Here is a 27,827-nt window from a genome sequence, read left to right as displayed (position 1 = left end):
CTCTAACAACATCGTTGTTTTGCGAATTGGATTATAATTCCAGGGTTCCTCTTAGAAGTGTGGAAACCGCTTTTTTGGAAAAAATCATCCTCGTGCATTGAATATTCTTGTGATTTCTTTCATTAAACTCGGAATAATTCTTCCTAAGATGCTAATTACCGTGTTTTTTGTGCAAAACAGAAACTTTGCTTAACAGAAAAGAGACTTAAATGATTATCAGCCGTGCCAGTTTAGATGAAAGGAATTCTCCATTTCCGGCATGATTATACGTTAAGAAACAGAAGCAACTTGAAGACGACACGCATTAGAATGAATTTAAAGGCAGGATAAACAGGAAGATGACCTTCCACGGGGGATGACAGGTGGGCTAGCATACTTTAGTCAGAGGGCTTCGTTATCCAAACCTTCTAATGGTGCCATCTCTGTATACAGCAATGAAGTAAAAATTTTCTGCAAACAAAAACGTAGACAAACTTGCAGGTGATTGATACGTTCCAAACAAACTGATAATGGTTTAATCTTCGAGCACCCAATATAATGAGCAGTAAAGTATAATAATTGTATGTAATGAAAAAATAACCCTGTGTTATTTAAAAATGTATAAAAGAAAGTCATCAAAACGTTTTAGATTCTAAGGACCAGATATTCTTTCTAATTGCCTGATGATAATCTTCGTTATTAAACATTACTTCGTAATTACTGAAATATAAAATTCTATCAAAATTAGGGTCAAATTAGAAATTTGGCATATAAGTTTTATGAATATGTTTTTGAAGAATAAATACGTTCAAATTTCAGCTTACTAAAAGCGATTGCTAAATATTCAGATGACGTTATTTTATGAACTAGACTGTTCAGTAATAAAAATTCTAATTCTACAAAGCTATGATAAAAATAAATTTTCAATAATGGGGCTATTGTTTCAGAGTTGAAAACTATTATTGATGCTGCAAATATAAGTTTAAAGTCAACAATAAATAATTTAAAGGTTACGTTATATGTATATACACTAAGTTTGGTAGGGTAAAAAATATATTCTTTGAAAATTGAGCTATGATAATTATGATGCCAATTTTGGCAAAGCCCATCTCTCTATAGCTTTTTGAGGCTGGTGTGCAAATCTAATCTCCATAACAATTCAGGAAAAAGCTATTCAACGTTTTATTCTTTATAAACTTATCCATGAGTCCGGGTTTGGCTTTTTTGACAACACATTAAGACTGCTGAAGTATTTATAATGTAAACTTCTAAAGCTTTCATAATGTCTAATTTATATTTTCTACGAGCGCTTTCTGCTTGGGATAAATAGGGACTTCCTGTTAAGCAAAGTCAACCCAACGAAATGCATCAATTGTTGGTTATTTAATGATGTGTTTAAAGACCTCCGTTTCCTAGTTACAGGCTGTGTAGGCCTGCATTTAGTCTGGCATTCGCTTAGTCCTTCACCTGAATTCAGGAAACAAACCTCAATTCTACATCGTACGTACGAGCCAGATTTTCTTGATCTTTTAAATCGGATTCCTGGAATTTGAAGAATAATCGTCGTGTTCGAAACAGATTTGATTGCCACATTTGCTTCAGTTGGGCATCTAGAAAAAAAGCAAAATGCTAAACATCGATAAGAGGAACATTCTGTTTTGATGAAATTGCACTTAGACAGGGCTGATTCAAGGTTCGTGACTAAAATTTACATTATGTCGGAGGTTCTTAAGCTTAATTTCAATACGGGGACAGATTTGAAGTACACACTCACCCTTCATCTATAATAACAAATCTTGTAAGTCGCAAACTGCGTTGAATCGAAGTTGCATAACAATGTGTCGGTATCAATTTCACGTTCAATCCACGATATTTAACAGTTCTCAGCATAACCGTGTAGTTTTTTGTTGTGTCCACTTCCACAAAAATTCCGCCATCTAAACTCTTTGTATATTTCCCGGGTTCGACCGAAATATCAATAGGAGGCCGCACCTGTGTAAACCTCACTCGATTTTGGGTCCTTTCTCTCAAGGAATATTCGCAATGAAAAGGAATTTTAACTTTCTTCCCTCTGCTTATAAGAGAATTCCTTGGCGGTAAGGTTCGTAATGTGTTTGAATATATTACAGATGATGTTGTATACTTCGCTTTGGTTCCGCAACTATTTAGAAATGTTGATACAGTAACATGCGTCCTATTAACGACCGCTTTGCATGATGGATCATTAAGTACAAGCCTCCTTGGCCTTCGCCTCCCAAAAATTTTGCGAACTACTTCCAACTTCATTTCCAGTGGCTGGCAAAAGATTTGAGCTATTTTAGATCCTAAAAGACAAAAAGATAGGATGAAGCAACTGGTTTTGAAAAGTTATGGTTCTTTACAAGAATGACTTCACTGATTTCGTATATCCTTCAATCTACGTTTGCAGCTAAACTGTATAAACTGTGCTGCCTCGCATCATAATTGCTGGGTGGCTAACAGACCAAGATTGGCTGAGGGGTTACGGTGTGGCAGAAAAATTGATTGACCACATCTCTGATAAAAATCAACAATCTCTTGCAATAGTATATATAACAACCGTTGGAAATATTTTTCATAAATGCATGCTTGTATAGCTTTAGAAACTCCCAACTGAAATCAATAGGGCCACATTACAAAATATATAGATTCAATACCGTGTCAAATCCCCAACCGTGAAACTCGATCCCCAACCAATCAAAATACCCCCCATTATTTACAAATATCCATGAAGAAAATTTTGAAATTTTAACGTTCAGTTGTACTTTATCGTTTGTGCAATGCTAATTCAAATTAGTTGGTTTTAATTAGCTTTAAATATTGAACCAACATTAAGTAAAGAAGTAATAACACACAAAAAATATCGTTATTTTAATGCCAAAAATACCAAAGAGCGGCGAAATATCGCTATTGTAAAATAGAAGCAACGCATTTTGAGAAATATTGAATGTATTTAGATTTAGTGACGCAAATCACTTTTAATCGCAGACACCTAAGGTGGATTTATTGATGGCTGATCCATTATTTATAATGTTTTATTATACTGAAAGCACATGGAAAGCACGTATGAATTAATAAATTCAGGTACATATGATAAAAGCTGAAGAGCGATCAACTAAAACCGGCCCTTTTCTTGCAAATTCACCTAACAAAAACGTTTAGATACAAAGGAGGGGTAAGACAGGGATATATGTTAAGCCCGTGAATATTTACGTTATCTAATAAACTGGATAAACTGCCTCCAAGGGTAAGAAAACTTGGACAGTATCTGTATGATAGCTAAGAAGGTTATGTCTTTTTGCGCAGGGCAGGTGATATAGCAGTGTTTGCTGCAGAGGAAAATTTAAGTGCTTGAAGCATTCTGAAGTAAATAGAAAAAGATGTTAGGTTCAGACAATACCAAGGTTTAGAAAACAAGAGTAAAAAGCCAACAAGGTGAAAACGAACACCTTCTGTGCACAATTTGTTCAGGTTTATGTAAAAAGATTAAAAAACTGCTAGATGGAACGACGATCGGGCTCTACCAATAATCCGAAACATGTCGCCATCAATTTTTTTGGCACAATCTGGGTTTTCCAGTAAATGCTGTTCGATAGCAGAATCGCATGGTTTAGTTGCCATCTTTGATTTGCAAAACTGAGGACTATCTTTGGGTTGTGCGCCCTACGTACCAGGTGATTTTGGCTACGTAGGACGCCTGAACCAAAGATTAGGGGATAGAAAAAACAGGATGTTCCTGGCCACACTAGAATCATATTTATAAAATTGGATTTTGATGAAATTAGATATTATTTATGTTTTGTTATACTCGGTGCTTTAAAACTAATCTTAAACCTAGCAATTTTCGCAATTTGATAGGAGATCTATCATTTCGAGCATTCTTAACCTCGTACAAATTGAAAATTTTCATGAAAGTTTGAAATAGCGGATTTCAACAGTATTTTAATTACTGATATGGCATTTCCAAATGTTTGTGCAAGCGATTGTCTTTCTTTCTTTTCTTAAAGCAAAGGACCCAGGTTGCAATCGCAACTTTTCCAATAGGTCCAGACTGTGCCGAAATCACCGCTTTGGTATAAATACACGAACTTTGAGCTGGTAGAGGGGGGGGGGCAGTTGGATCAGACGTGCTATCTTGTAGTAGACCTATTAAGCTTAAGATATCCAAAGTAGCCATAACACAACCTGTATCTCTTCAGTACATATAGGTAATTAGATGAATTAGCTTCGTAAATATAGCAATACAGAATTAGCTCCACTCTTTTTATTTATCCAACGTCATTCCGCGTGTAGAAGATAATGTAAGAAGGATTTAATGGCAAAAGGAGGCTTACCGGGGCACGGTGAAATTGAAACTCCTATTCTCCTTCCAATTCTGCACTCTTCTTTCCTGAGCTCGCATTCGTTCTTATAATATTTGCCATCAGTTTCGCCACAGACAGCCTGCTCAAGCATTCCCATGCAACTGATGTTGCAGTCACAATGAGTGTAGTTGTCTTGGACAAAACAGCGCTGACCAAACGGGCACTTCTCAAACAAACACGAGTCTAAAACATAAATAAAAAGTAAAAAAAAGACATAAAGCAATATCAGCGGTGAAATATTAAAATATCAAAATATTTGTCCTTACACGGAATATGGGCAATGGCTGTCTGCCGTCTGGAAACAATCTAAGGTTACTTCATAGCCTTGTAAGATAGCAGCAAACACAGACTTTGGTCAAATGTGTTTATTCTGCATAGGTTACTTTTGTTAGAGTCATATGCATAGTTCGAAGAAGAATATACACAGTTATAAAAATATGTTCATCTAGTAAGGCAGAGTTGAAAAAGGAACCCATTAAATTGAAAAAACGTCAATGATCTAGAGCTCGAAAAGGGGTCTGGGGCAAGTCTTATGGTACATTGTTCAGAAAGAGATAAAGAGCTTAGATTAAAAGCCTCTATTCTAGATTGAATATCCTGCAACTAAAGGCAGCCAAGAAATGTCTTAGGTCAGTAATGGTAATTTATTTTTGTAGTCACCGGGATACTCTTCAAAGAGTAGCAATGAAAGCAAAACTATACCATGCTGTCAAAAACTATAGTAGCTTTTGGGTCTAGGGCAATATATGACTTTCAAATTTGATCACATGTAAGCAAGATGGATTTGCAAAAGACTTCAAATCGAAAGAAATTAGAGAATGGGAGATCGAATGAAACAGTGTATTAATGACATTTACATGGTTCACAACGTCCTGTGAGGTGGCTGGGCTTCTCTTGAAATCTGTTCAGATATCTTCCGGTATACCTCACAATGCACTCCAAATTCCTTCCACATTCTCCATTCACATAGTTCTTTCCACCGCAAATTTGACCTTCATGCTTAGCACAGACGCGGCAACAATAGCAATGATCCCAGACCAGTCCATGGGTGCAATTTGCTGGGACTCTGCATGTTTTTCTGCTACACTTGCAATTCTCGGAAGCTGCAACCAGATTTAGTGGACCAGTTAGCAGGAAGAAGAAAAATAATTTCCGCATACTGCAGCAACTCGCCTACGATTAAAACAAGTGAGTTGATAATTTTGACAAAAATATGTGAAATGAAACGATTAAAACAACATTTTGCATAAAACATTTACAGAAACAGTTTAATTTGAAAATATCGACAAGTGGAGTGGTGATCTTGGCTGAAATGCCCATTTTCCTATTTTGAGTTGGAGCGGACAAACAAGTGAAGGGGATGAAAGATAGACGAATTATCAAGGCGCAGTCAAGAGAAAACTTCCCTAACAGCAACCCCCCATATACATTTGATACGTTGCTCTAGAGGACACCACGTCTCCTTATCTTGAGGGCACCAAGGACTTTTTTAAAAGGCTCACCCAGCCACCCCCCTTCCATCTGTTTTTCCTTCGAAAAGGTTATGGAACATACAGAAATCAGAGTTTCCGAATCAACATGGTTAGCAATTAATAACATTAAATACAAAGAGATTTTAACTAAATCAAGGTATCAATAAAAACAAAATATTACTTAGTTGCTTCTTCTTTCAGTCTCAAAGTTACTTATTATGACCAAAGCCACTGTTGCTTAATTTCTTAAAAACTTAATAACAACTGGAAAAACCCTCGCATCCCGAGTATCAGTCGTACCTTTCTGGCCTACGTGACTGAAAAAGAAACTTATTGACCGAAACACATGAACCGTCTTAAAACGGCTCAGGGCTTATGGTATTTATCAGCTGAATTTGTTTGCTTCGTTTTCGGTCCATGATTCTGTACTCAATAGGAGCAATCGACCTTTTCATCTCCTTAAACTAGATACAATTATTTTAAGTAATATGATTGATTTAGACTTAAAATGTCAAAGTATCATGAACACATAGGAAATATTACTTGCTTTCATTCTGCCGAAGGCAAAAGGAGGTAGAAATATGAATGAAATTCAATTTGTCTTTAAAATTGGCTTATAATGGAGGAGTTCTTTGTTAGGTCAAGAAGTCTATTTTTCTTTACAATGTAAGATGGAACCGCAAACATCAAAGGCAATCTCAACCAGCAGTATCCCAACTTGACCAATCCGTTTTGATGCGGATAAATGAATTTTTATCAGAGTTAATTCCACGAGGGATATTGTAGAATTTGATTTACTTGAGGTTTTACTTTTATCCGAATTGTCTTTTCCCCTTTTGGTGTCATTTATCATGCTTTCATTCTGGTAGTTGGTCCTTATGTGCCCTTTTCGATGCATTTGGGATTTAGGGCAGTAGGAGTTCTGTATTTTGGGTCTCTACATGGAGTTGTTGGTCCCTTGGCTCTGATGAGGGTATTTAAGCGTTTGGGTGGGGCTTATCGTGATTGCTGGTAGACTTTTCAACGCTCTTCTCTTTTCCCGTACCCTCCCTCCCTTTTTGGTATCTAGCAAAGTGTGTTTTCTTTTTTCAAGTCTTTTTTAAAAAATTTTATTCTCTTAGGAATTGGAGCTTACCTACATCACAGTATTCTTTAAAAGGTCCTGTTGTTTTTTAGTTTAGGATGGGTCCGGCTTTTTATCCTGTCAAATTTTGTCTTTCCCTTTCTTACCTTCTAAGGAATCTAAGGTAGGACTGGTGCATCGGCTCTCTGGTGGGGGAAAGTGATCTTTTCTTGTCCATTCCCTGCCCAGAACGTAAAACAGCTTGCACTTGAGTTAATCAAGCTATATCTAAGGTTTAGGGTTTTATTTCGGTTAGGTGGAGCAACTTGTGCCGCTGCACCAACGGCCCAACGCTGCTCCCTGTGATGAGGGAATGTAGCCTCAATGCCTGATTTCACGAGGGATGTGTCAATGTTTTTTCTGAGGAAGCTATTTTTATTAAAGTGAATACATTCCTCTGTTGAAGTTATTCTCCCGAGTAGAAATTAACCGTTCTTTAGTACTTCGTATCGTACAATCAAAGTTTGTTTTCATGCTCCAATTGCCAAAGTCAACCAAAAATATCATCACGCAAACCAACCATTTAAAGCACAAAGAAAATAAATCCAGCTTAATGATGACAACGATAAAACGCTAAAAAAATTACAATGCTCCGGTGATCGACTGTTTAGGATTGAAAATCGGCTTGGTCTGTGACGCAAGCAACTGCTTAGTGAACTGTAAAGGCTGATTCAAAATCAATGTTTACTACAACGGAGCCATAACCAAGTTCAAATTTCATCAAAGAATCTTTTAAAATGAGTAAATATTTCCTTGGAGGGCATTGTGCCCTGATCGTTAACAACCTTATTCTATCAAATGTACCCAGAGAGGCTGCTTTTACATTTAAACAAATCTAATTAAGTTTACGTCACATTAAAATTCTGAACTTTATCGGTTTTTCACTTCCAGAAAGACAAAAATGGGCAAAAGCTCTTCACAAAACCAACCTTTGAAGTTATCTGTATATACTGCCTCGCTATTCATGTAATATGATAAATTCTTATACAAGGTAAATTTTTTCAGGTATTATTATAAATAAGGGCTCGGTTAAAAATGAAATAAAAATAATGTAATGTTAAAAGCTCAAAATGTTATATCATATTTCAATATTTAAAGCTAAAAATCCGGCAGCTAAATATATAGGTATAATTCTTCAGATGACAGATTTTTTCGCACGGATTTGAGGATCCAATAAATCTTGCGAGTGTCGGATTTGGATGATTATGTGGAGCGGATTTTGGATATTCAGCGGAAAAATAAAGGACTGTTTGCATGAAATTCCTACAAAAATTTACTATAAGAGAAAAATCTGACTAGATCTTAACAAAACAACGAAAAGCGGAAAGGGCACTTCCTGATAATAACACTGGTAATAACAGTTTGATTAACAGAATTAAAAATATCGATTTTTAGTACTGCGCTATACACTCTTTTTTTAATAAGAACAATTTTATAAAAACACGAGCCTCAAAACTGGTCAAAAGTTAAGAACAAATTAAGAACAAGCTGAGGCTGAGCTTCTGCCAAATACAATTTTGAACAACGTTTTTTCCCAAAATCGAGGATTTTTAGCGATGTGTGGGTGCTATTTCGGCGAATATTCAAATTTGTCAGTAAATTAAGGCTGTCTCACTCACTTTGTTGGCAAATGAGGCTTGAACACCTCCTAAGAGCGAAAAAGCTAGCAAAAGCACTGCTTACACCCTCTTAATTTAAGAACAAATTAAGAACAATCCAGCCTCAGATTTTCGAAAAAATTAAGAACAGTCAGCCTGAACTTAAATTTACTGGTTCTTATAAAAAAAGAGTGTATATATTCCACGTTTTTACCAAGGTAATATTGAAATTCGTTTAGGCTGCCAGTTGAAAATCAGAAATTCAGACACCAAATGTAGCATAAACATTCGAGAACAAATGTGCTTTACTCTGGTGAAGTTCATCGTTAATCCTACTATGATCAACCCTTAGAGGGCTGACGCCTATCTGCCCAGAAGCTGATAAACAAGAAATCGTACTACGCAACTCACCCGGATAGAAAGATGGCCCATAAAACTGCTGCAGCCTTTCCAAATGTTGGAAGCAAAAAAATGTACGTTGCGAGTGAATTCTTCAGCTCTATAACCAATTACAAAAGCCACGAGTTTTAACCTACAGGAAAGTCATAACTTTCTATAAAACGTTGAACAAATGCTTCCTTTACCCAGAACACAACATACACCGCAACAAAGCATAGTGTTTGGAGCATAGGTTCCAAATCTTTGATTGGCTAAGAGTTCTGATTACATTCAAATTCTCCATAGCCCTTTAGCCAATCAGAATTCAAGAATACGACAACAAACGTGCCTCGCAGCTAGATTTAGGCCTATTTTGGACGTTTTTACCACTACCCACAAAAAAATAAACGTGTAAAATTTGTTGCAAGATAACCTAAATTTTTTTTTAAAAATTTAGTCTTTGGTAAATTTAGAAAAAAACTGCCGTTGTACTCAGTTAAAAATTTTCCGCGATCGTCAGTTACGAAGGCTTGAAGTTAGCAGTTCACCATCCCCCCAATGACAGCGAAAGAAGTTTGAAAATTCACACTGCTTGAATGTTAAAATCTATTTTATCTACGTAATCAACAAATTAGAACTCACCATAACAAATACATGGCAATATCTTTGCATATCGGCATGAATGTCTATGAAACTTACGTGGAAAAACGCTACATTTTACCAAAACAATATGCAGCTCTTCTATCTCGTAAAATCGTATTAGCATCAGCATCTCAACTAATGTAATCCGCTTAAACTTATTTTCAACTTCTTCATAATTACTTTTTGCACTCAGTTACTTCATATATTTCTTTTAAATACTTGTAAAACCAACGAGAAACTCATGTCCACTGCCAGTCCACTGCTGAAAAGGCTATCGCAATGCAGAAGCTGACGCGATTTGTAATGATAAAAAGGGCGGGAAAATCAAACATACGTCACTTGCGAAAATTTTTTTGTTGTGGCTGGAAAATTTTCGTTATACTCGCATGTAATTAAAATGGGAAAATTTTCAAAAAATTGCGCAAATGAAAGACACGACGTTTGGAGAAGTATGTCTCCATTAATGGTTAATTTAAAAGCAAGAGTCGGCACTTCTAACCCTTTTTTCAAAGCTTTCAAGCAAAAGGATTCGAAGAGGGCAAAATATCACATCTGTACAGACTGTCTCAAAAAATGTTGGAAGAAACGCGAATTCACTTCTACTTTGCCAGAGAGATACGAGAATCTCCCGTCATATGCAACAGTAAGTATTCAAATAACAAGAATATCAATTCTCATAAAAATTTCATACCAAGTACACAATACTTCCTGTTGCCACTTTTGACTTTGTCTATTTATACTTTTTGCTTCTTTAAGACTTAACTATCATATTCTGAATAGTATACAAATAGATAAAAAAACATATTAAATATGTGGCTGGTTAAGGGGGAGGTGCTCTAGATAAAATTATGATATTTGCAGGGGAAAGCGGGGGTCATTTTTTGGGGGGAGGGTACTATTTACAAAATATATTTAGGTGGTTGAATATATCTTAAGGGGCTAAAGATATTTTAGAAAGCTATAGATATTTTGGTTGACTGCAGATATTGTTGAGGCATAAAGAAGTTTTTTTGGGGCTTCAGCTATTTTTTTCAGGGGAGGATGTTAAGGATACTTTGGGGGGGGGGCAAATATATTTTTCTGATAAATGCTGGTGCTTTCTGGTGCTTTGGAAGGCCACAGTTTCATGCCACTGTGCACCAGACCTTAAAAGAAATTAAATGAATTGACTACAGGGTTGAAAGAAGTCTTCAATTACAAAATTTAGGTAAATAAACTTAAGAAAATATGTTCAAAGATGATATCATCTGATTTTCAGCTGATGAATGCAATTGCTGATGTTGAATCTGAATCATCTCAGTCCCAAGATACAGAATCAGCTTTCAGCATAAAAGATGAAAATGCTTCTGACTTTAATCAGATTGATGATGATTCTCAGGAAGGTCCCAAGCCCTTGAATTTTCAGACAAAAACAGTTAAAGGCGAAACATTCTATCTTGTTCCTGAGTTTCTTGTCAAGTTTGTCCCAACATATCCAGTTGAAGAGCATTACCTTGAAGGAGTAGGTGCTGTAGAAGTTGGAGAAAGATTTACATACATTCAAACAGATCTACTGATTCAACTCACCGAGACAGTTTCCCAAAGTGTTGACTTGCAGGCAGAAGTAAAACTTCTCAGAGAACATTTGTGGTCAAGATATGGGAAAAGTGATGAGCTGCCTCCATTTGATCCTGAAGCATTGCAAACTGTCTCCATTTCAGCAGGTGCTAACAAATTGTTTTCTGTCATATTGAATGCTATGTCGTCAGAAGACAAACCTGTGCATAGACAAGCCTTGAACAAGAAAAAAGCTGTCACAATAATCTATATGCTGATGTTTGGCCAATCTCAAAAAGCAAGCTGGTATCAAAAAGTTATGTCAAACATGGTTGTTGGGAAAGGAATAAGTGAAGGGGGGCTATCAGTGCTGCATAAAAGTGGCATAGCAGTGTCAAAGTCAACACAACGCAGAGACTTTTACAAGATTGCTGAGAGTCATGAGTCACTTGTGAAGGACTTCATTGCTGATGCTATTGAAAGGAAAGCACTTTTAATCCTCATGATTGACGACTTTACTAACATCCATACAAAGAGGAGGCCAACTGATCACATTACATCAAAAGCAAGGAACATGGCAACAATACTGATGAAGCGGTTCTGTGATGGCTCTGCTATTCCAGTTGACCAACATGTAGTAAACCCAGATGGTATTTGTCAAGATATGTTGCTCGATTTCACCACAAAGATGCTCTCATCTCTTTCAACAACATTTGCATCATCAATGCCATACTGGATAAGAACAGCATTCTTTGATCCTGAAATGGAAAGATCAAGAATTGAGATCCACGATTACCAAGAACATCAGACAGGAGAACGAGCAATGAGAAAGATGGATGGCTGCAAACTAATCGATGAGCTTGAAATCCCACTAAAAGGTTTTCACAATTTCCGTCAAGCAGCATGTCATGCCATTGATAATGGACTGGATTCGTACCTTTCAAATTTCATATGTCCCCAGCCAGGAGACTGGCCTGCCCAGTTTTACATGAGGCAAGTACAACTACATGCAAAAGAATCTGACAGTTGTCCATTTCTTCAACATATAGTTCCTTTCATCGGTCCTCTGCATATCCAACTTAATGCTAGAGAATGTGTTTGTCTCCTTAATATTGAATTTTTTAAGAAGGCATATACTTACATCTTTGGTGAAAATAAAGTTCTTGCCAATAAGCCACAGGCATGGAGGATTTCTTTTCTTCTTGAGGTCTTGTATGGTGGTTGGACTTTGATAAGGGATCAGATTATTGTTGCATTTTCAAATTGCAAAGATATCCAGTATCTAACCTTACTCAATCTACTTGACAATTATATTCCTCTTGTCCTTTCCATCTACTCTGTGATCTTCAAAAGTGGGAATACTGAAATGTTTGCTAGCTCTCTGTTTCGGTGTTGGGTAATGTTCTTCTGTTATAAAAGACACCATTATGACAAAGCTCCATTGGTGTGGCTGAGCAATTTCTTGTATTGGAAGTCTATAGATCATCCACTTTATCACACACTGATGAATATGCTCAATGCTTTTGACGAATACCCTGTTGAGAATTTTCATTCACACCTTCGTGCTGAGACTCAAGACCATGACTGTGGTGATATGCTTCGGAAGAAAGCCAAAGGGCTAGACAGCAGGAAAGATGCATCATTGAGTTTCGTATCAACATTTGTTGTGCCAAAGAAGTACACATTTAAGAGAGGAAGACTTGAGCAGTTGAAAATGGTAGCAGCAAAGTTTTTAATCACAGTTCTGGAAGACATCAAAGATCATCCCAACAATGCATCAGAAGTACCAAGACCTAGAGGGAAGAAAAAGAATTTCAGTTATTGGAAATTGCCACAGATCTATGGAGAAGAAAATGTTGTTGCCTCAAAGGTTCTACCATTGGGATTTCAGTTTCCAGGAAAGGAGCCAAATGCATCCAGGTCTGTGTAATTACTTTTTGTTTTAACTAAGATAAGGCATCTTGGTCAGGGGATTCACTTATTGCAGGTAAAGGATGAAGTTTTTTTCTTTTTTTGACACAGGAATTGTGAGGTTAACCCCTGGATTTCTGGGATGTCATTGTAGAGGTGTCATTTTTGTAAAAGTAGCAATTCCCTTCATTTATACTTTGGGGTATAACCAACTCAGGTCCCCTATAAATACGCCCTTGACCAACTACATTTTATTCTTCTCACTTTAAGACAACATAATCAATATAGAATATACCTTTAAACAATACTTAACCTTTTGAAATATCTTTTTATAGGAAATGTGATAGGCCAGATTGCTCAGATGTGTTCCAAGAATTCCATATTTTCCATGGCTGCGGACATTCCTTTCACACAAGCTGTCTAAATTCTGGAAAAATGGTATGCTTGATTTGCTCAAAAGAACTTGCAAATTCGATGAAGGTGCTCTCCGAGAAAGCTTGCGATGGACTACGCCATCATGAAGATGACGATGACGGTATTGTTGCCAATGAAATTGATGCCAACTGTGGTGACGATGAGGATGAGGAGAGTGGAGTTGAGGAATTAGAGAAACAAGAGCCTCGCATCAGCTGTACACTTCTTCGATTAAAGCAGCAAATCTTCAGCTGGGGCCTTATTCCCGGCCCAAAATGAAAGGGAACACACACATAGTAGTTGTGCCATCGACGAATAAAACGGTTTTTTTAAAAACCACCATCAATGCCGATTAGACAATATCCACGTCAACACACACGATAATATAGTGTAAACAAGCCGTAAAAAGCCACAACCGCACTTATTGAATCCCACTAATTATGATCAAAGCGAGTACACTGAACACACACCAAACAGCATGCTTGCGCGCATCATATGGTCTCTCCTCCCTAATTGGGGGGATCATTTGGGAAAAAATTTACTGAGCACAAAGGAAAGTTATCAGACACTCGATTTTTAAAATCATAGATCATTTTCAACACTCTTTAGACGATTAATTTTTTTCTGGGGAATCGTAAAAACGTGCAAATACACTTTACACGATTGATCTTTTTCTTTGCAATCGTAAAAACGTGTAAATAAGGCCCAAGTCAAGATTCGAGGCACGTTTCCCGCCCTTTTTTATCATCGCGTCAGCTTCTGCATTGCGATAGCCTTTTCAGCAGTGGACTGGCAGTGGACATGAGTTTCTCGTTGGTTTTACAAGTATTTAAAAGAAATATATGAAGTAACTGAGTGCAAAAAGTAATTATGAAGAAGTTGAAAATAAGTTTAAGCGGATTACATTAGTTGAGATGCTGATGCTAATACGATTTTACGAGATAGAAGAGCTGCATATTGTTTTGGTAAAATGTAGCGTTTTTCCACGTAAGTTTCATAGACATTCATGCCGATATGCAAAGATATTGCCATGTATTTGTTATGGTGAGTTCTAATTTGTTGATTACGTAGATAAAATAGATTTTAACATTCAAGCAGTGTGAATTTTCAAACTTCTTTCGCTGTCATTGGGGGGATGGTGAACTGCTAACTTCAAGCCTTCGTAACTGACGATCGCGGAAAATTTTTAACTGAGTACAACGGCAGTTTTTTTCTAAATTTACCAAAGACTAAATTTTTAAAAAAAAATTTAGGTTATCTTGCAACAAATTTTACACGTTTATTTTTTTGTGGGTAGTGGTAAAAACGTCCAAAATAGGCCTAAATCTAGCTGCGAGGCACGTTTGTTGTCGTATTCTTGAATTCTGATTGGCTAAAGGGCTATGGAGAATTTGAATGTAATCAGAACTCTTAGCCAATCAAAGATTTGGAACCTATGCTAGTGTTTGGTGTTTTCAAACACTCACCAATATCATGCACAAACGGAGAGCTACACTAACAAAGGCCTATACGTTTTATTTTCCAATTGATACACGAAAACAAACTTGACATAGAAAGTTTTTGACAGCACTGCTGGACTTTCTCACATTTGTAACTCGCGAAATCCTCAAATTGACGCCGTTCATTTCCTATCACGTTCATGTTTCACAGAAGTTATGTGTCAATTATTAACTAATTGCAATATTTACATTTTTCGTATGCATAGCCAGAGGGGATATGGGGCCACGCCCTTTTTGCAAAATTTTCCCCCAACATTTCTCTCATGTTAGCTACGGCAAATAGCAAAATACTTTACAATTGTTATTGACACAAGCATACAGTATACTACTCCCCCCATGAGTTTTACATCGTTTTTGGACAAATCTCAAGGACCATATTTTAGAAAAATGTCTCCCCTGTTCCCTCCTTGGGTACGCCACTGTGCATGGCACCACAAAAGAATTGGCCAAAGGCAGAAGAAAAACTCCATTCATTAAGATTTCGCCGCTTTTTGCAAGCAAGCAAATGTACTCGAGGCTAGCCAAGTTTTTCATCTGTGAGGACATAAGGCTAACTGAAGACGTATTTCCGTGAAAAGGTTGTCTTTCCTAGCAGAATGTATTAACAAAAGCTGTTTGCTACTGTACAATTAAGGGTATGCACGGCCACATCGTTCGGTATGGTATTTCTTTCCTTCCCCGAAACGAGGTTTTTTTTGCTTTGAAAACAAATTTTCCGTGAAAAACTAAATTTTTTCACGACCTTCAGCCTATCCTGATGTAGCTTGCCTGCAGACTCTTAGATTCAAGAGTCTGCAGGCAGGCTAGTTCTGATGACCAACATTAAAATTTATCTCTTTTCGGAATCTGATTCTCGTTGGATACGTGCTGAAAGAGTCCTTGGGTAGTTTCACTCTCTGCAACTTGCGGTAACAGTATCCCAAAGATTTAAAGAAACAAACGTTCTGTCTCCAGTGGCGGCTACTGCAGGGTGGGAGGGTAATGGGCGTTGCCAATGAGACCACGCCCCTTTCACCTCGTTTCAGTGCTTTGTAGCAAGTTAATTTTCATAAGGACCTAAGACCCACCCTTACCTAGCGCTTTTTAGTCCGTTTTTAGAAGAAATATTTTGCACACGCATACTGCGAAAAGATGTAAGAGCGCCCAGGCTCGATTTGCCAAAAAATAATTTGAACGCAAGAACATGCTAAGACTTCGATCAAAAATTGGAAGAAAAAACGATATGTTTTTGAAAATTTCCCCCCGTGTTAACAAAACAGAGCAGATTTTAGCTGCAAATCAACCGTGCTTGTAAAAATGTCATTCAAAAATGTTATTTAGTGGTATTAGAGGCAATTGATTGTATCAAGATAAAATTATAATATGTAGTTGTAGAAAAATCAATGTTGGAATAAAAGCCACAAAGCATCCAAAAATAAGAACTTCGAGCCTCGGCAAAAATTACCAAACCATGACCATGTGTATTTTCAAACCATTATGCAAGAGGGGTCGAAACAACGTCAGAATATCAACATGCGCTGTTGACATTGCCTTCTCTAATTGTAAAAGAAATACATATGAATTTCTGATTGCGTTGCCTTTCAGTATACTTTCGTTTTGATTTGATAACGACGGTTCTCAAAACGCGGAGAAATTTCCATGTACAAGGCAATTTTGAATTTGCCGAAGCTGTGAATCGTTATTAAACGCCCTCGTCTTAAAATCTGCCCCCCCCCTTACCTATTGCCCCTGGGTCGTTTCAGCATCCCTGCGAGAATACAACGTTATTGCAACGTTAGATGGTAATATAGACGATAGTGGATGTAGAGCCTCATTCAAAACAAATCATCGACGAGTGCGACCAGCCTAATGCTAATCGAATCCTGGCAAATACGAGAGCTGAAACTTTCCTGAATTACAACATTACAACGGTTAAAGATTGAAAGCAACATACCTTGCTAAACTTCTTGTTTCTTTTCACTTGAGCTTTCTCAGACCATTTCTTTCCCTTCACTTCAGCTCAGGCGAACAGCAAGACTGCCTGTGGTTAATTGAAAGAAAGTGTGTTCATTAAATTTAGGGTGAATGAAGATAGATAGTGATCTACTTGAATGAAACCACGCTAAACACACAGTAATGATAATAGTGATGACCATCAATAGAAATTAGTATCGAGCATCAAGTAATTGCACCACTCGATTCGATTGTAAAATGCAAGAAATCGACGAACCAGCGATAGGGAAAACTAGTGAACAAGGGTGCATTGAAAGTGGATTTCGCATCTCCTGTAAGCCGACAATTCAAAACTGCATTAACGGTTTGGTTTCAGGACAACTGGGGCTCGGTAAAACCTTTTTAAAGAATAATAATCCCTGCTTTGAATCGGTGAGTATTTTACCTTTAAATTACCATCAAACAAATCATGATTAGTACAGGAAGCATTCTTAAATATTAAGTCGATGCAATTACATGCAAATAGCAGAGGCCGCACCAATGTGAATAAAACAAAAAACTAAGCCGCAATGTCTATTTACAGAGCAACGCAAACAGCCCTCGACCCGATTTCACATTCTTATGATTACAAATCAAAGGTAATAGAGAATACTGTCAGTAAGTACCCTGGTTACTAGTGCCTCAGAGTCAGTGCCGTCGGTAAGAAATCCATATTTGGAGGGGGGGGGGGGGGCTGCCAATTGTTTAACTCCCATTCAGTACATCGTTATAAAGGAAATATAATACCGTTTGACAACTATTAGGGGGTGGACTCCAGCCCTCCCAGCCCCCGCTGCCGACGGCACTGCAAGCTTTTTATGTCACGGTTTTTTATACAATTGCAACTGTTCGAACTGCTTTCGCTAAAAAAACATAACATCACCCAGCTCTTAGGGCCATTGCCCCCCTGCTTGAATTCGATAAAAGATTCATATTTTTAGGGGACAATAAATGTTACCCAAAATCTACACTATAAATACTGAAGAGTCCTGAACTGCGCTCACTAACTCGCAACCACAGCTGTGACATCATGCGTTACGATATCGTAGCGCACGCTTGCTCCTACGTTGCGCGCAATGGTGTGGAAGATGACAGTAATATGAGCATTGTTTGTGATTCAGCATCGAATCATGTTTGTTGCAACACTGCAAAAGAGTCTTTATATTTTATGTTCAAGGGAAGTGCATACATCATTTTCCGTATCTGTAAGTACTGGAAGTTTCATAGCTGCCCAGTGCTAGTCCTAGTTTTCTTATGTAAAAATAATTGGTTTTCTAACACTCCTCAAAAAGCAGGCCTAGCACTTAGGCTCTACTCAAAGCAAAAAGCCTAAAATGCGTTAACTATGGGTTCAAAATACTAAAAGTTTTCTCTTCACTCTTACAATCATATAATCGCAAAGCATTATTCAACTTTCCCAGTACAGAAATGATTTGTAATTGCTCTGTTATTAAGAGTCATATTTTGAAAGTAAATGTTTGCTTACGGACCCGGGGGCAATTCCAGGGCTGGAAAATGTCCGGCGCTCCGACTTTTGGCACAAATTCATTGCAGGATATTGTTCCTGTTTGCCTGGAAATTTTTAGCGTGAAATGCCCATTGCTTGATTTTCACATGAACCTTAAATTTATGCTACTCTCTTTCTACGAAACGCTGTTTTCTTGTGATATACATACATACTGTATAATTTTTTTTCTGCACTGTTAACAAAAAACCAAGATACGCTTTCAAAATATAATCATCTTGTATTATCAGCGTCTATTATACCAAGTTTTTCCGGCAATTCGGGCATGATTTTCAGCTACTAACTTAAGTCAAGCAAGCTAAAACAAAGTTCATTTCTCTTTTAACATTAGCCATTCTAGACAATAAAAACATTTAAGGACAGCAAATCGTGTTACGTCAATTGTGCCCAATGTGAACATGTGAACACACTTGAAGGTGAACATGCCCCAAAAACTGCGTGGATGTGTTCATTATTATCATTACTTTCTACCGGCATTCACATAAACTTTTCATCGCTAGCTTAATAGAATGTAAGCGTTTTTGGCTTACATCTTTGCCTCTAGCACCAACCCTGATTTAAAACATCAATTTTAAAAACCATTGAAAAATAAAATAGTATTCTTATATGTTGTATGAACTGCTAGCTTTGGTGATAAAATTAAGCAACAAACAAGAAACCATGAGCAAGATGTAGGATACATCAATACTTCAATAGTATCTAGTTTGCTAGTACTGATATGAAATTAAATCAAATTTATTATAGGTTTTTTAGATCTATTAACCTTGACCTTGAGAACAAACTATGAGCATTGTGTTTTATTCACGTTCACATTGATCATCTAATACAGTATAAACAAAATGATTCCTGTTCGAATAGCTATGATCAAGATTGCAGGACCAACAATTAGTTCTTTTTAGTGTGACAGTTGAATCAAGCAACTTAAATATCACTTTCAGTGGCTGGAAACTTTGTCGAAGCTTCGCAGGAAATCTTGGATCCTTTGTTTTGCTGCCAGGAAGAAAAATCCTTTTTCAAACCTTGGGCAATTCCCCCTTCTCAGTGGGCCTAGAATTGAATATAACAGACACACCCTTAAACATGTAGAGTTAAAATGAAATGAGAAGTAGAACGAGTTCTGTTGGGATTTTGCCACAAAGACAGCCTTTGTCTCAAGTTGGCCAATTTATCAAGACAGGTATCTCCATTTTCCCCACAAAACCTTAGACACCAACCACAGAGGGCCTCCAAAATTACAATAAAATGAACTTAATCCTAACTGCAGACCAGGAAAGTGGGGAAGTGAAAATCTTGGCAGAAGATTACGGCATGAAAGACTGGCGAGGACAACAAAATGATATGAGTGTTATACAATGAAAGGAGAAATGCAATGGGGTATTTGATGTGTACATAGAAGTTAGGGCTAGAAAGGGCATTTCTAAAGCCTACTAGCAGGGCTATGCAGAAATCTAGGCGTTTTGCAAGAAAATTCGGCGTGGCAACTACGACTGACACTTTTTAAGCCTTTGCTATACAATGTCACAGATTCTCTCAGCTAGACAGGGCTTAAAAAATAAACTGATAGGTTTATCTACCACTTCAGTTATACAGCTGCTTTAATCAAACTTAAACCATGCCATGACCAAACTTCGAAATATTAAACTATGATTACCTTTGGTTTTTAAATACGAATGATACTTGGAGATTAACTTTTAATGCCAAGAAGCTACATCAAGAATACCACATGCATTTGGCTGGATCAAATTTTAGCCTCTTTTGATCTGCGGTACTACAATTTCGTTTTGCCTGTTGAGAAGTCCTAGTCAACAAACGGATTACAGTCAGGGGCGCAGTAACTGGGGGCAAGGCGGCTATAACTCCCCCCTAAAGAACGTAATTGCCAAAAATTTGCTACTTGGTTGGAACGTTTTAAAAAGTGGTATTTCAGTCTCACTGCGCCCCTGGCCAATCTGTTTTATCTCCCAAAACTTCAAAAGTCTACCACACAGGCGCATCAATATTTTACCGAATCAATATTTTAGGACAGGCAATTCACTTATTTACTATTTAGATTTGCCTATAACACCTTATCGGCCTTAATTCCGCCGGCTCTTATTGGCGTTAATTTTGGCATGTGGCGTTAGTGAGGGCCGGCGTTTTTGGGGCCGACGTTAAAGGGGCCATTTTTTCGAACAAATTTAAGAAAAACCGGCGTTAATTTTTAACAAGCCTCAAATCGTAAATGCGACAAAAATTGAGGTATAAACGTGCTCAGGGACGTTTTTTGTTAAAGGGGCGTGGACAACCAGTAGCCTTTGCGGGCGTAAGCTGGGAAGGCGGCCATTTTCGAGGTCCATGAAAATGATGGAAAGCTGTTAGCACAAGCTGCGCGCAAAACGAAACCAAATAGAAGCTGTCAAAAACGATCTGAAGCGCTAAATTGATTCCAGAAATTTCTCATCGAATTAACCTCGCCATTTTTGTCTTGCATGGAAGAACACAGTTAGAAAAACAAAACAAATGCGAGCGCGAAAAGCCTGCTGGTTGCACAGGCTCCTTTAATCACGGACTTAAAAGCAGGAAAATGGCTAACACTGAATCTGGAGCATTCGTTGCACCCTAGTTTCTCCCGTAATCCCCCGTCCACTCTCGGAACAAACGAAGATATGCATACTCTAGATAACAAAAGCTGTTTCCTTGACGCAAGTTATAAAAAATGGCTAGTAAAAAAATCTTTAAAAAAAACTAGACCAAGAGCCGATAATATTCCCTTTCCAGTTCTTAAAAAGCATCGATTTTACCTCTGAAATATTTAAAAAAAACTATTTCTAGTAAAACTTATCAAAATGGATAATATCTCATTCATTTTCAAAAAAGGAGATAAGGCTAGTCAGGAAAAATATAGACCGATCAGTGTTTTCCCCTCAGCATTAAAAAATTTGAAAGAATCATGTTCAACAAAATCAATAACTATATAAATGCGAAGCTGTCCACTTTGCTTTCTGGGTTCCGAAAAGGTTAAACCATCCAGCAAACATTACTACATCTCACTGAAGACTTGAAAAACATCCTTGAAAAAAGACGAATTGCTGGAGCTGTTCTTATGGGCTTATCGAAAGCTTATAAAAATGGATTCTCGGCGCAGTTCTGCAGGTCTGTGGCCTGATCATGCGCGTCCTTGACGTGCCCTTACGAAATCCATTCTTGGTAATTTTCTTGCCCGCGCTGACCATCACCCGGGGAGATAGGATCGGTGCAGGTACAGTTGGCAATATTCCCCGCGAGCTTTCGCGGTATGTCTATTACTTTTTGCTAGAAGGTGGCTCTGTCACAGGTTCGGTTGTCAGTATACAGTATAGAGTGTCACCTATACCAAAAAGGGGGCTAGAAATACCAATTCAAATGACATTTAGTCACACTTTAAAACCTATAGTGGAAAGAATGAAGCTGTCTTATGACTATGGTTTGTCGAATCCCAAGTGGTGAAAATGGACCAGCTGTTTTGCCTGGAAGAAGATGATGAAGATGATGATGATGATGATGATGCTCAGATTGAAGATGTAATAGACTTATATTTAAAATAGACACTTTGATGATAATGATGATTGTATACCCTTTATAATTCGTGGTCTTTAGTTGGGGATGGAAACTTTTATTTAAAAAATAATCTTGAATTTTTATGACTATGGTAAAAAACACAGGAGGAAGTAATTTTGACTTTTGTTTTCATTGATATAGTTAAAATAGGAACAATTTCAATTTTGGTCATTTTTAAATTCACAGGGCCCATTTTACGCCGGCCCTAAATGGCGTAAGACCACTTTTGGTCACCGACGTTATTAGGGCCCGCGATAGTAGGGCCGGCGGGGAAAATGGGCAGGCGGAATTAAGGCCGATAAGGTATTTAGATTTGTAAACAAATTTTTCTGTGACGTAAACTTGGGATGAAACATCACTCTTCGAACTCCTAAAAAACAAAAACTCTTTGACAACGACAGAGATAAAATGAAGGGTGGCGGACATGAACAATCCGGAGAGGTGCCATGTTTAATGTCATATTTCTAGGAGAGCGTTCGCTGACCCTAGGCGACCTGTGATTCGTTGATGCAGTCAAAAACTCCTCAATGTGTATGACACGAGGTTAATCGGATTATCCGAACCGAATTCTTCACCTTCGCCATTAATGATTTATAGTGGAATATACTGGCAAATTTTTAACAGAAAGTTTCTAGGGTTGACATGATTCTAGGGCGGGTACTTGCTAACCCTATCCTCCTTTTAAAGGGGTCCCTGGATTCACATGGAGCTTATTAAAACTTACCGCTAGCGATCAACTATGACCAGTTCTTTCGCCTCAAGCCGTGGTAGGCAATCTTTTGCAGCGACGATAGTGCTTACTTATGCAGAGCAATCATAACAACTTCCAATTTTCAACTCGTACTGTTGGCATCTGCGATAGTCGCCTGTATTGCTAAACACCCTCCAACGGAATCTTTGCGCGCCAGCGTGCGAAACAAAGCCTTTCGAGCCAAGCTAATACTCTTCAAGATAAAAACAGCCAGATTCTTCGGAAACCGCGGAAACTATCCTAACTGATCTTTTTAACCGTAAAATCATACCAAATTACCTTAGCAATTTCTTGTTGAAAGGCGTGGATGAATAGTTTAAAACTCTTCAGTTTGAAAGAATATTACTTTGAAAGCTTCCCTTGATTACTTTTGTAAATAAACTGATATTTACGATGATTTTAATTAACAGATTAAACAAGATAAGTTTCCCTAATAACTTCCATTGATTGTTGGAAAAGTTGTTATCTTTCTTTAAGATATGAAGGGTTTTGGTAATTCCTAAGTAATTTTATTGACAGGCTTTTATTTCAGGTTCACAATGAGAAAAATTGTGAAGAATTTTGCTATTGTGAAGAAGTGGAACTCACCCCTCGCCATAAGTCTGTGCTATGTTGTTAGCAAAAACAATAACACAACATCAACAGCAATATCATCAACCATAGCACTGATCAGTGCAACCATAGCCACAACATCAACAACAATAAGTGCAACCATAGCCACAACATTAACAACAATAAGCAACAACAACAGCAACATACCATATGAAGTAGGGTCTGTTATGATGACTGCCTAATGCCAACCTTTCCACTTTGTCCTAAACAAACGAAATACCAACAAACCTCTAAGAATTACTGTATGCTTTTCTCCCAAAATGTGACCGGTTGAAGTTCTGCAGATAAATTTATCAACTTTGATTGATCCCCCCGTTTCGCCGCATAATTTGTAGCTTCTATCAAATAAGCCAAACCAGTCTACTTTAAAGTCAACCTTTCCTTTCAGAAAGAGATCGGCTAAAATAATAAGCAGGCTCACTGGAATGGAAAACATCAGAAATGTGCAATATTTCATAAAAGCAGGGGGTGCTACATTGTACAATAGGCAAACCGAATAGTTTGCTGTAAAAAGAAACTGAGGTGGCTTTGACTAAAATGCAACCATGACGAAGGCTAATTACACTTAGTCTTTTCTAAGAACCAGTAAATTGAGGCTGGATGGATGGATTTTCAGGCTGGATATTCTTAAATATTAGGGTGTAAGCAGTGCTATTGCGTTCTAGGAAGGTGTTCTGTTCAGGTCTTGTTTGCCAACAAAGTGAGTGAGACATCCTTTACCTGTCGAAAAGTTTGAAAATTAACCGAAAAAGCCCTCCTAGAAAGCAAAACATCTTGTTTTTGAGATTTAATTTTTAGGGGGATATTACAACATTGCTTAAAATAAAATCTTTAAGTAGCTCAGCTTCAGCTTTTTTCAAATTTGTTCTTAACTTTTGTCTAATTTTGAAGCTCGTGTTCTTATAAAATTGTTCTAATAAAAAAGAATGAATTTCAATGATAGGGTAAGGAAGTTTTTAGATTAACTTTTTATGATAGAACTGAAATCTAGGAAAATTTAAGGGCAGCTAAATACTAAGACATTCTCGTCTGGATTCGTTCTAAAATAGAATACGCTTTTTACTTAGTTCTCTATATCATTTCAGCTCCTTTTTTTACAGCTATCACGACAAATTAGTCAACCAATGTAATCAACAATGTCCATTATCCTTAATACCCACTTGCCTTTTGCATCATTGGGGTTGGTTTCCTTCTAATGAATCGTGGCCTAGTTCATTCAACATCATTTTAAAACCATAGAAAAAAATTAGACTTAGAGAACGTCTGCCATCAAAATTTTGGAAATTATGAGGATAACAAAATTTCTTTAAAGGAAAGAGCCCCGTGTCCTCTCCCATTTTAGATGGCTAGAAAATGCTTAAACGCCGCATCAGATTAGATCTTTAGCAAAAAATGGTAAGTAAAATCAACGTCATTATTATTTATAAAAATATGGCGATTCGGGCCTATACTCAATATAAACATCCATCAATTCATAAAGAGCAAACTATTTTTCTTTAACGAGCATGAATGCAATACAAAAGGTCAAGTAACTCTGCATGTTGAAAACTGCTTTATAGCAAACCCAAGTAACTACAGAAAAGAATGGTTCAAATTACCTTCACGAAGGCCTGACGTATAACGGAGCTTTCAACCAAACCTTATCAGAAAGATGGAGTCAAAATAAAACTGCGATGAAATCAAAGGAGGCTGATCATAAATGAAACAGTGTTTTCCTAAAACTGAAGGGAGTTTCCTTTAGAGAAGGAAAAACAAAGACCATGGAGGCTAAGGACCATGAGCGAACGGAAACGAGCAACAGCAGGAATACGGAAAACGTAAACCACGAGACAGATGGCGAGAACGGGGCACGAACATTTGAACCATGGCATATTATCCTTGATTAAAGGCCATAGTGCATTCCATTTTTCTCTTCGCCTGATATTCCCGCCATTTTTCTCTCCGCCATATTGAGCTGAGCTCTTCAGGAAAATGTATGCCGTCAACTTCATCCATGTTTTGAGGAAAATCCTTCTCGGACAAAGATTTTCCATAAAAATTCCCAATTTTCTCATGCTTTCTGAAATTCTTTGACATTTTTAATGACAAACAGTGGGATTTGTATAAGAAATAACGGGTTAACCTGTTGGATGGTTAGGTTGGACATACGTTTTACCTATGGTTTTGCTTAAGAGCCAGATAATTTTGCCGAGACCCGTTGTTCTTATTTTTTTAATAATTTGAGGCATCAGTGTTCGTATTTTAATAATGAATTATCATCATTTACATTTTATATACTGTTTCAAAGCCCATAAAATAGCAGTTTCCAGGACAATTTTAGTAACACGGTTGATTAGTTGCAAAAAGGTGGTTTTTTCTGAACGTTTCTTCTGGGCTTAGGCATGTTCTTAATTTGAAATTTGTGCGGAACTTTGGATACAATTTGAAGAAAAATGCAGAATTATGGGTACAATTTTGTGAAAATATTGCAAAAATATTAGGAGGGAGATTCAGCATTATTAAAATGAATGTCCAGTTAGAAATAAAGGTATTAAATATGTGTAATATTGATATTTTGGGGCACAGGACATGCAAAATTTGGTAAATGATTTTTCATGTGCTTTAAAAAATTTATTTGCTCTGCAGAATAATGGGTATAGTTTTCATCATGTTTGCGGAATGATGCGTCACATTTTTTCAGACATTTGCGGAATTATGGGTCCAAAATTTTAACCAAAATGGCACCTCCCCGTCAAAAATTAGGCATAGTTTACCCCCCGAGCTTAAATATGATCTACAGAAAGAGGAATTTGAAAACAGCCCATAAGCCTTCCCTTATTTCTCGAGAAGTTTAAAATTTTGCTGTCTTTTAAAAATATGCCGTCAAACATCCCTTTAATGGCAAAATCTCCTCGTTTATGCAACGGAATTATTATCAAGGGGGTATCACAGCCCTCCTGCCTCCATAGCGACAGCCCTGCCCATTTTACATGTGAAAACAGAGAATGAGGGTGATCGTTCTCTTGCATTTTTCTTTCTTTATTATAGCACAGCTTTATTATATCCGTTAGTTACTAGTGTGATGCATTTATTTCTACGTTTGTGAGAAAGAGGAGTCGTTTATTGGAAGGCAGCGTTTATTTGAAGCTAGGCATTTAATAAATGGAGTATGGTAGATACCATGTGAGAACGCTCATAAACGATTCTTGAAGTTATCATGGGTCCCTTTAAGGTCCCTTTCGACCCCTTGGGCAAAAGCTGCCAATCACTTAAGTACCTGCCAGTTTTGCTAAACTTTCAAATTCGTCGCATATGCGCTATAGAAATTGCATTGTGAACCAATGAGGTTGGTATGAAGATTTATGGCAATTCAATAATGTCAGTTTTGCCTCTTTTTGATTCTTTTTTCGTGTTAGCATTTGACAGTCGTGTGAACGTTTTTAGAAGAAAGCAGCAAACTGTCATTAAAAGCAGAAAGGTGTCGAGCTCGTTTTTAATTCGAAGAATGGAAGATTCCTGAAGAACGTCTGCCATTAGCAATCGCGCTTGTTGAACTGCTATCTTTGTTTATTAACGTTAGGAGGTCATATCTTTCTAATTTCATATGATGTTGGCTTCAATAATTTCTAGTATTTCACTAATCCCCAGTTCATAAATCGATCGACGTGTGCACTTAAATCTTCAATTATGGAACAGTACTTCCCTCTTGAACTTGGCTTATAGGAGCTTTTATGGGCTATTCTAACCTACTACACTAAGAGTAACCCGCAGTTCTTGTATATCTCTTCTCTTCCAAAAGATCTCAAATCTATAGTTGGGTTTCCACACAAATCAGTCGAATAAATAAGTACAAGCCGCACAAGCCGTAATCGGCCGAAATAATCCGCAATACGTAAACCCGTAAATCCGTAAACCTCAGTGAAAAAATAAGGTTGCGGCCGTGAAACCAGATAGCGGTGTTATTGCAGAAGCTGCTTTTATGCTAATCTCTAAAGCATTTGATTCCGTAAGCTCATTGCAAAACATCATACATCAGGTCTGTAAACAACGGTTACATTCAATGGCAAGTGTGGGCTTACCTCAGGGATATATTCTCGGGCCACTGTTATTAATATCTTCACAAACGATGTTTTCTTACTTGTTGAATGCTCAAGTTCTGCAATCGTTCTGACGATATGCCATCATCTTTTTTGCGACCCTGACTCTGGCCCTGTGGGCAATAGATTAAAAGGGGATAGTGGCATGATCTTGAGCTGCTACGCAAAAATTATTTATACTTTAAACATGAAAATGTAATTTAATTATACTTGGCAAAACATATTAAACTCAGGCTGTAAGCGTCAGTATTTTATAAAAAAGTGCCAAAAAGAAAGTATTGGGTCTTACCTTCGAAAACTAAGCTTTAAGAGACATACAGAAGATATTTGCAGTAAAGTCAATCAAAGCTGTCACCTCGAGCACCGAAACTGCGAGGATGGC

At 37.4% G+C, this 27,827-nt stretch overlaps 2 protein-coding genes across 8 annotated transcripts; one reads left to right on the top strand and one right to left on the bottom strand.

The window, feature by feature from the left end:
* Positions 1-474: 474 nt before the first annotated feature.
* On the bottom strand, positions 475-27,827 carry LOC148957283 (uromodulin-like). Of its 7 annotated transcripts, none has more exons than XM_089115495.1 (7): positions 27,428-27,827; positions 16,868-16,954; positions 8,966-9,086; positions 5,219-5,534; positions 4,332-4,544; positions 1,754-2,303; positions 475-1,589 (listed from the first exon to the last, which is right to left on the bottom strand). In XM_089115495.1, exons 3-7 carry the CDS (start codon positions 8,984-8,986, stop codon positions 1,280-1,282), a joined length of 1,410 nt encoding a protein of 469 aa, XP_088971621.1. In that variant the 5' UTR covers positions 8,987-9,086; positions 16,868-16,954; positions 27,428-27,827; the 3' UTR covers positions 475-1,279. The 7 variants fall into 7 exon arrangements, with proteins under 7 accessions (XP_088971621.1, XP_088971622.1, XP_088971620.1 ...); XM_089115496.1 differs by lacking the exon at positions 27,428-27,827 and adding an exon at positions 24,968-25,254; XM_089115494.1 differs by lacking the exon at positions 27,428-27,827 and adding an exon at positions 22,731-24,876.
* LOC135688497 (uncharacterized) lies at positions 9,180-13,699 on the top strand. The gene has a single exon (XM_065205364.2). It carries the CDS (start codon positions 10,812-10,814, stop codon positions 13,038-13,040), a length of 2,229 nt encoding a protein of 742 aa, XP_065061436.2. The 5' UTR covers positions 9,180-10,811; the 3' UTR covers positions 13,041-13,699.

The sequence above is a fragment of the Rhopilema esculentum genome, unplaced genomic scaffold (genome assembly GCF_057945365.1).
Source record: "Rhopilema esculentum isolate cy_ngs unplaced genomic scaffold, ASM5794536v1 HiC_scaffold_34, whole genome shotgun sequence".
NCBI classification, from domain to species: domain Eukaryota; kingdom Metazoa; phylum Cnidaria; class Scyphozoa; order Rhizostomeae; family Rhizostomatidae; genus Rhopilema; species Rhopilema esculentum.
Note: the sequence above shows the minus strand (reverse complement) of the source record. Positions and strands in the feature narration are given on the sequence as shown.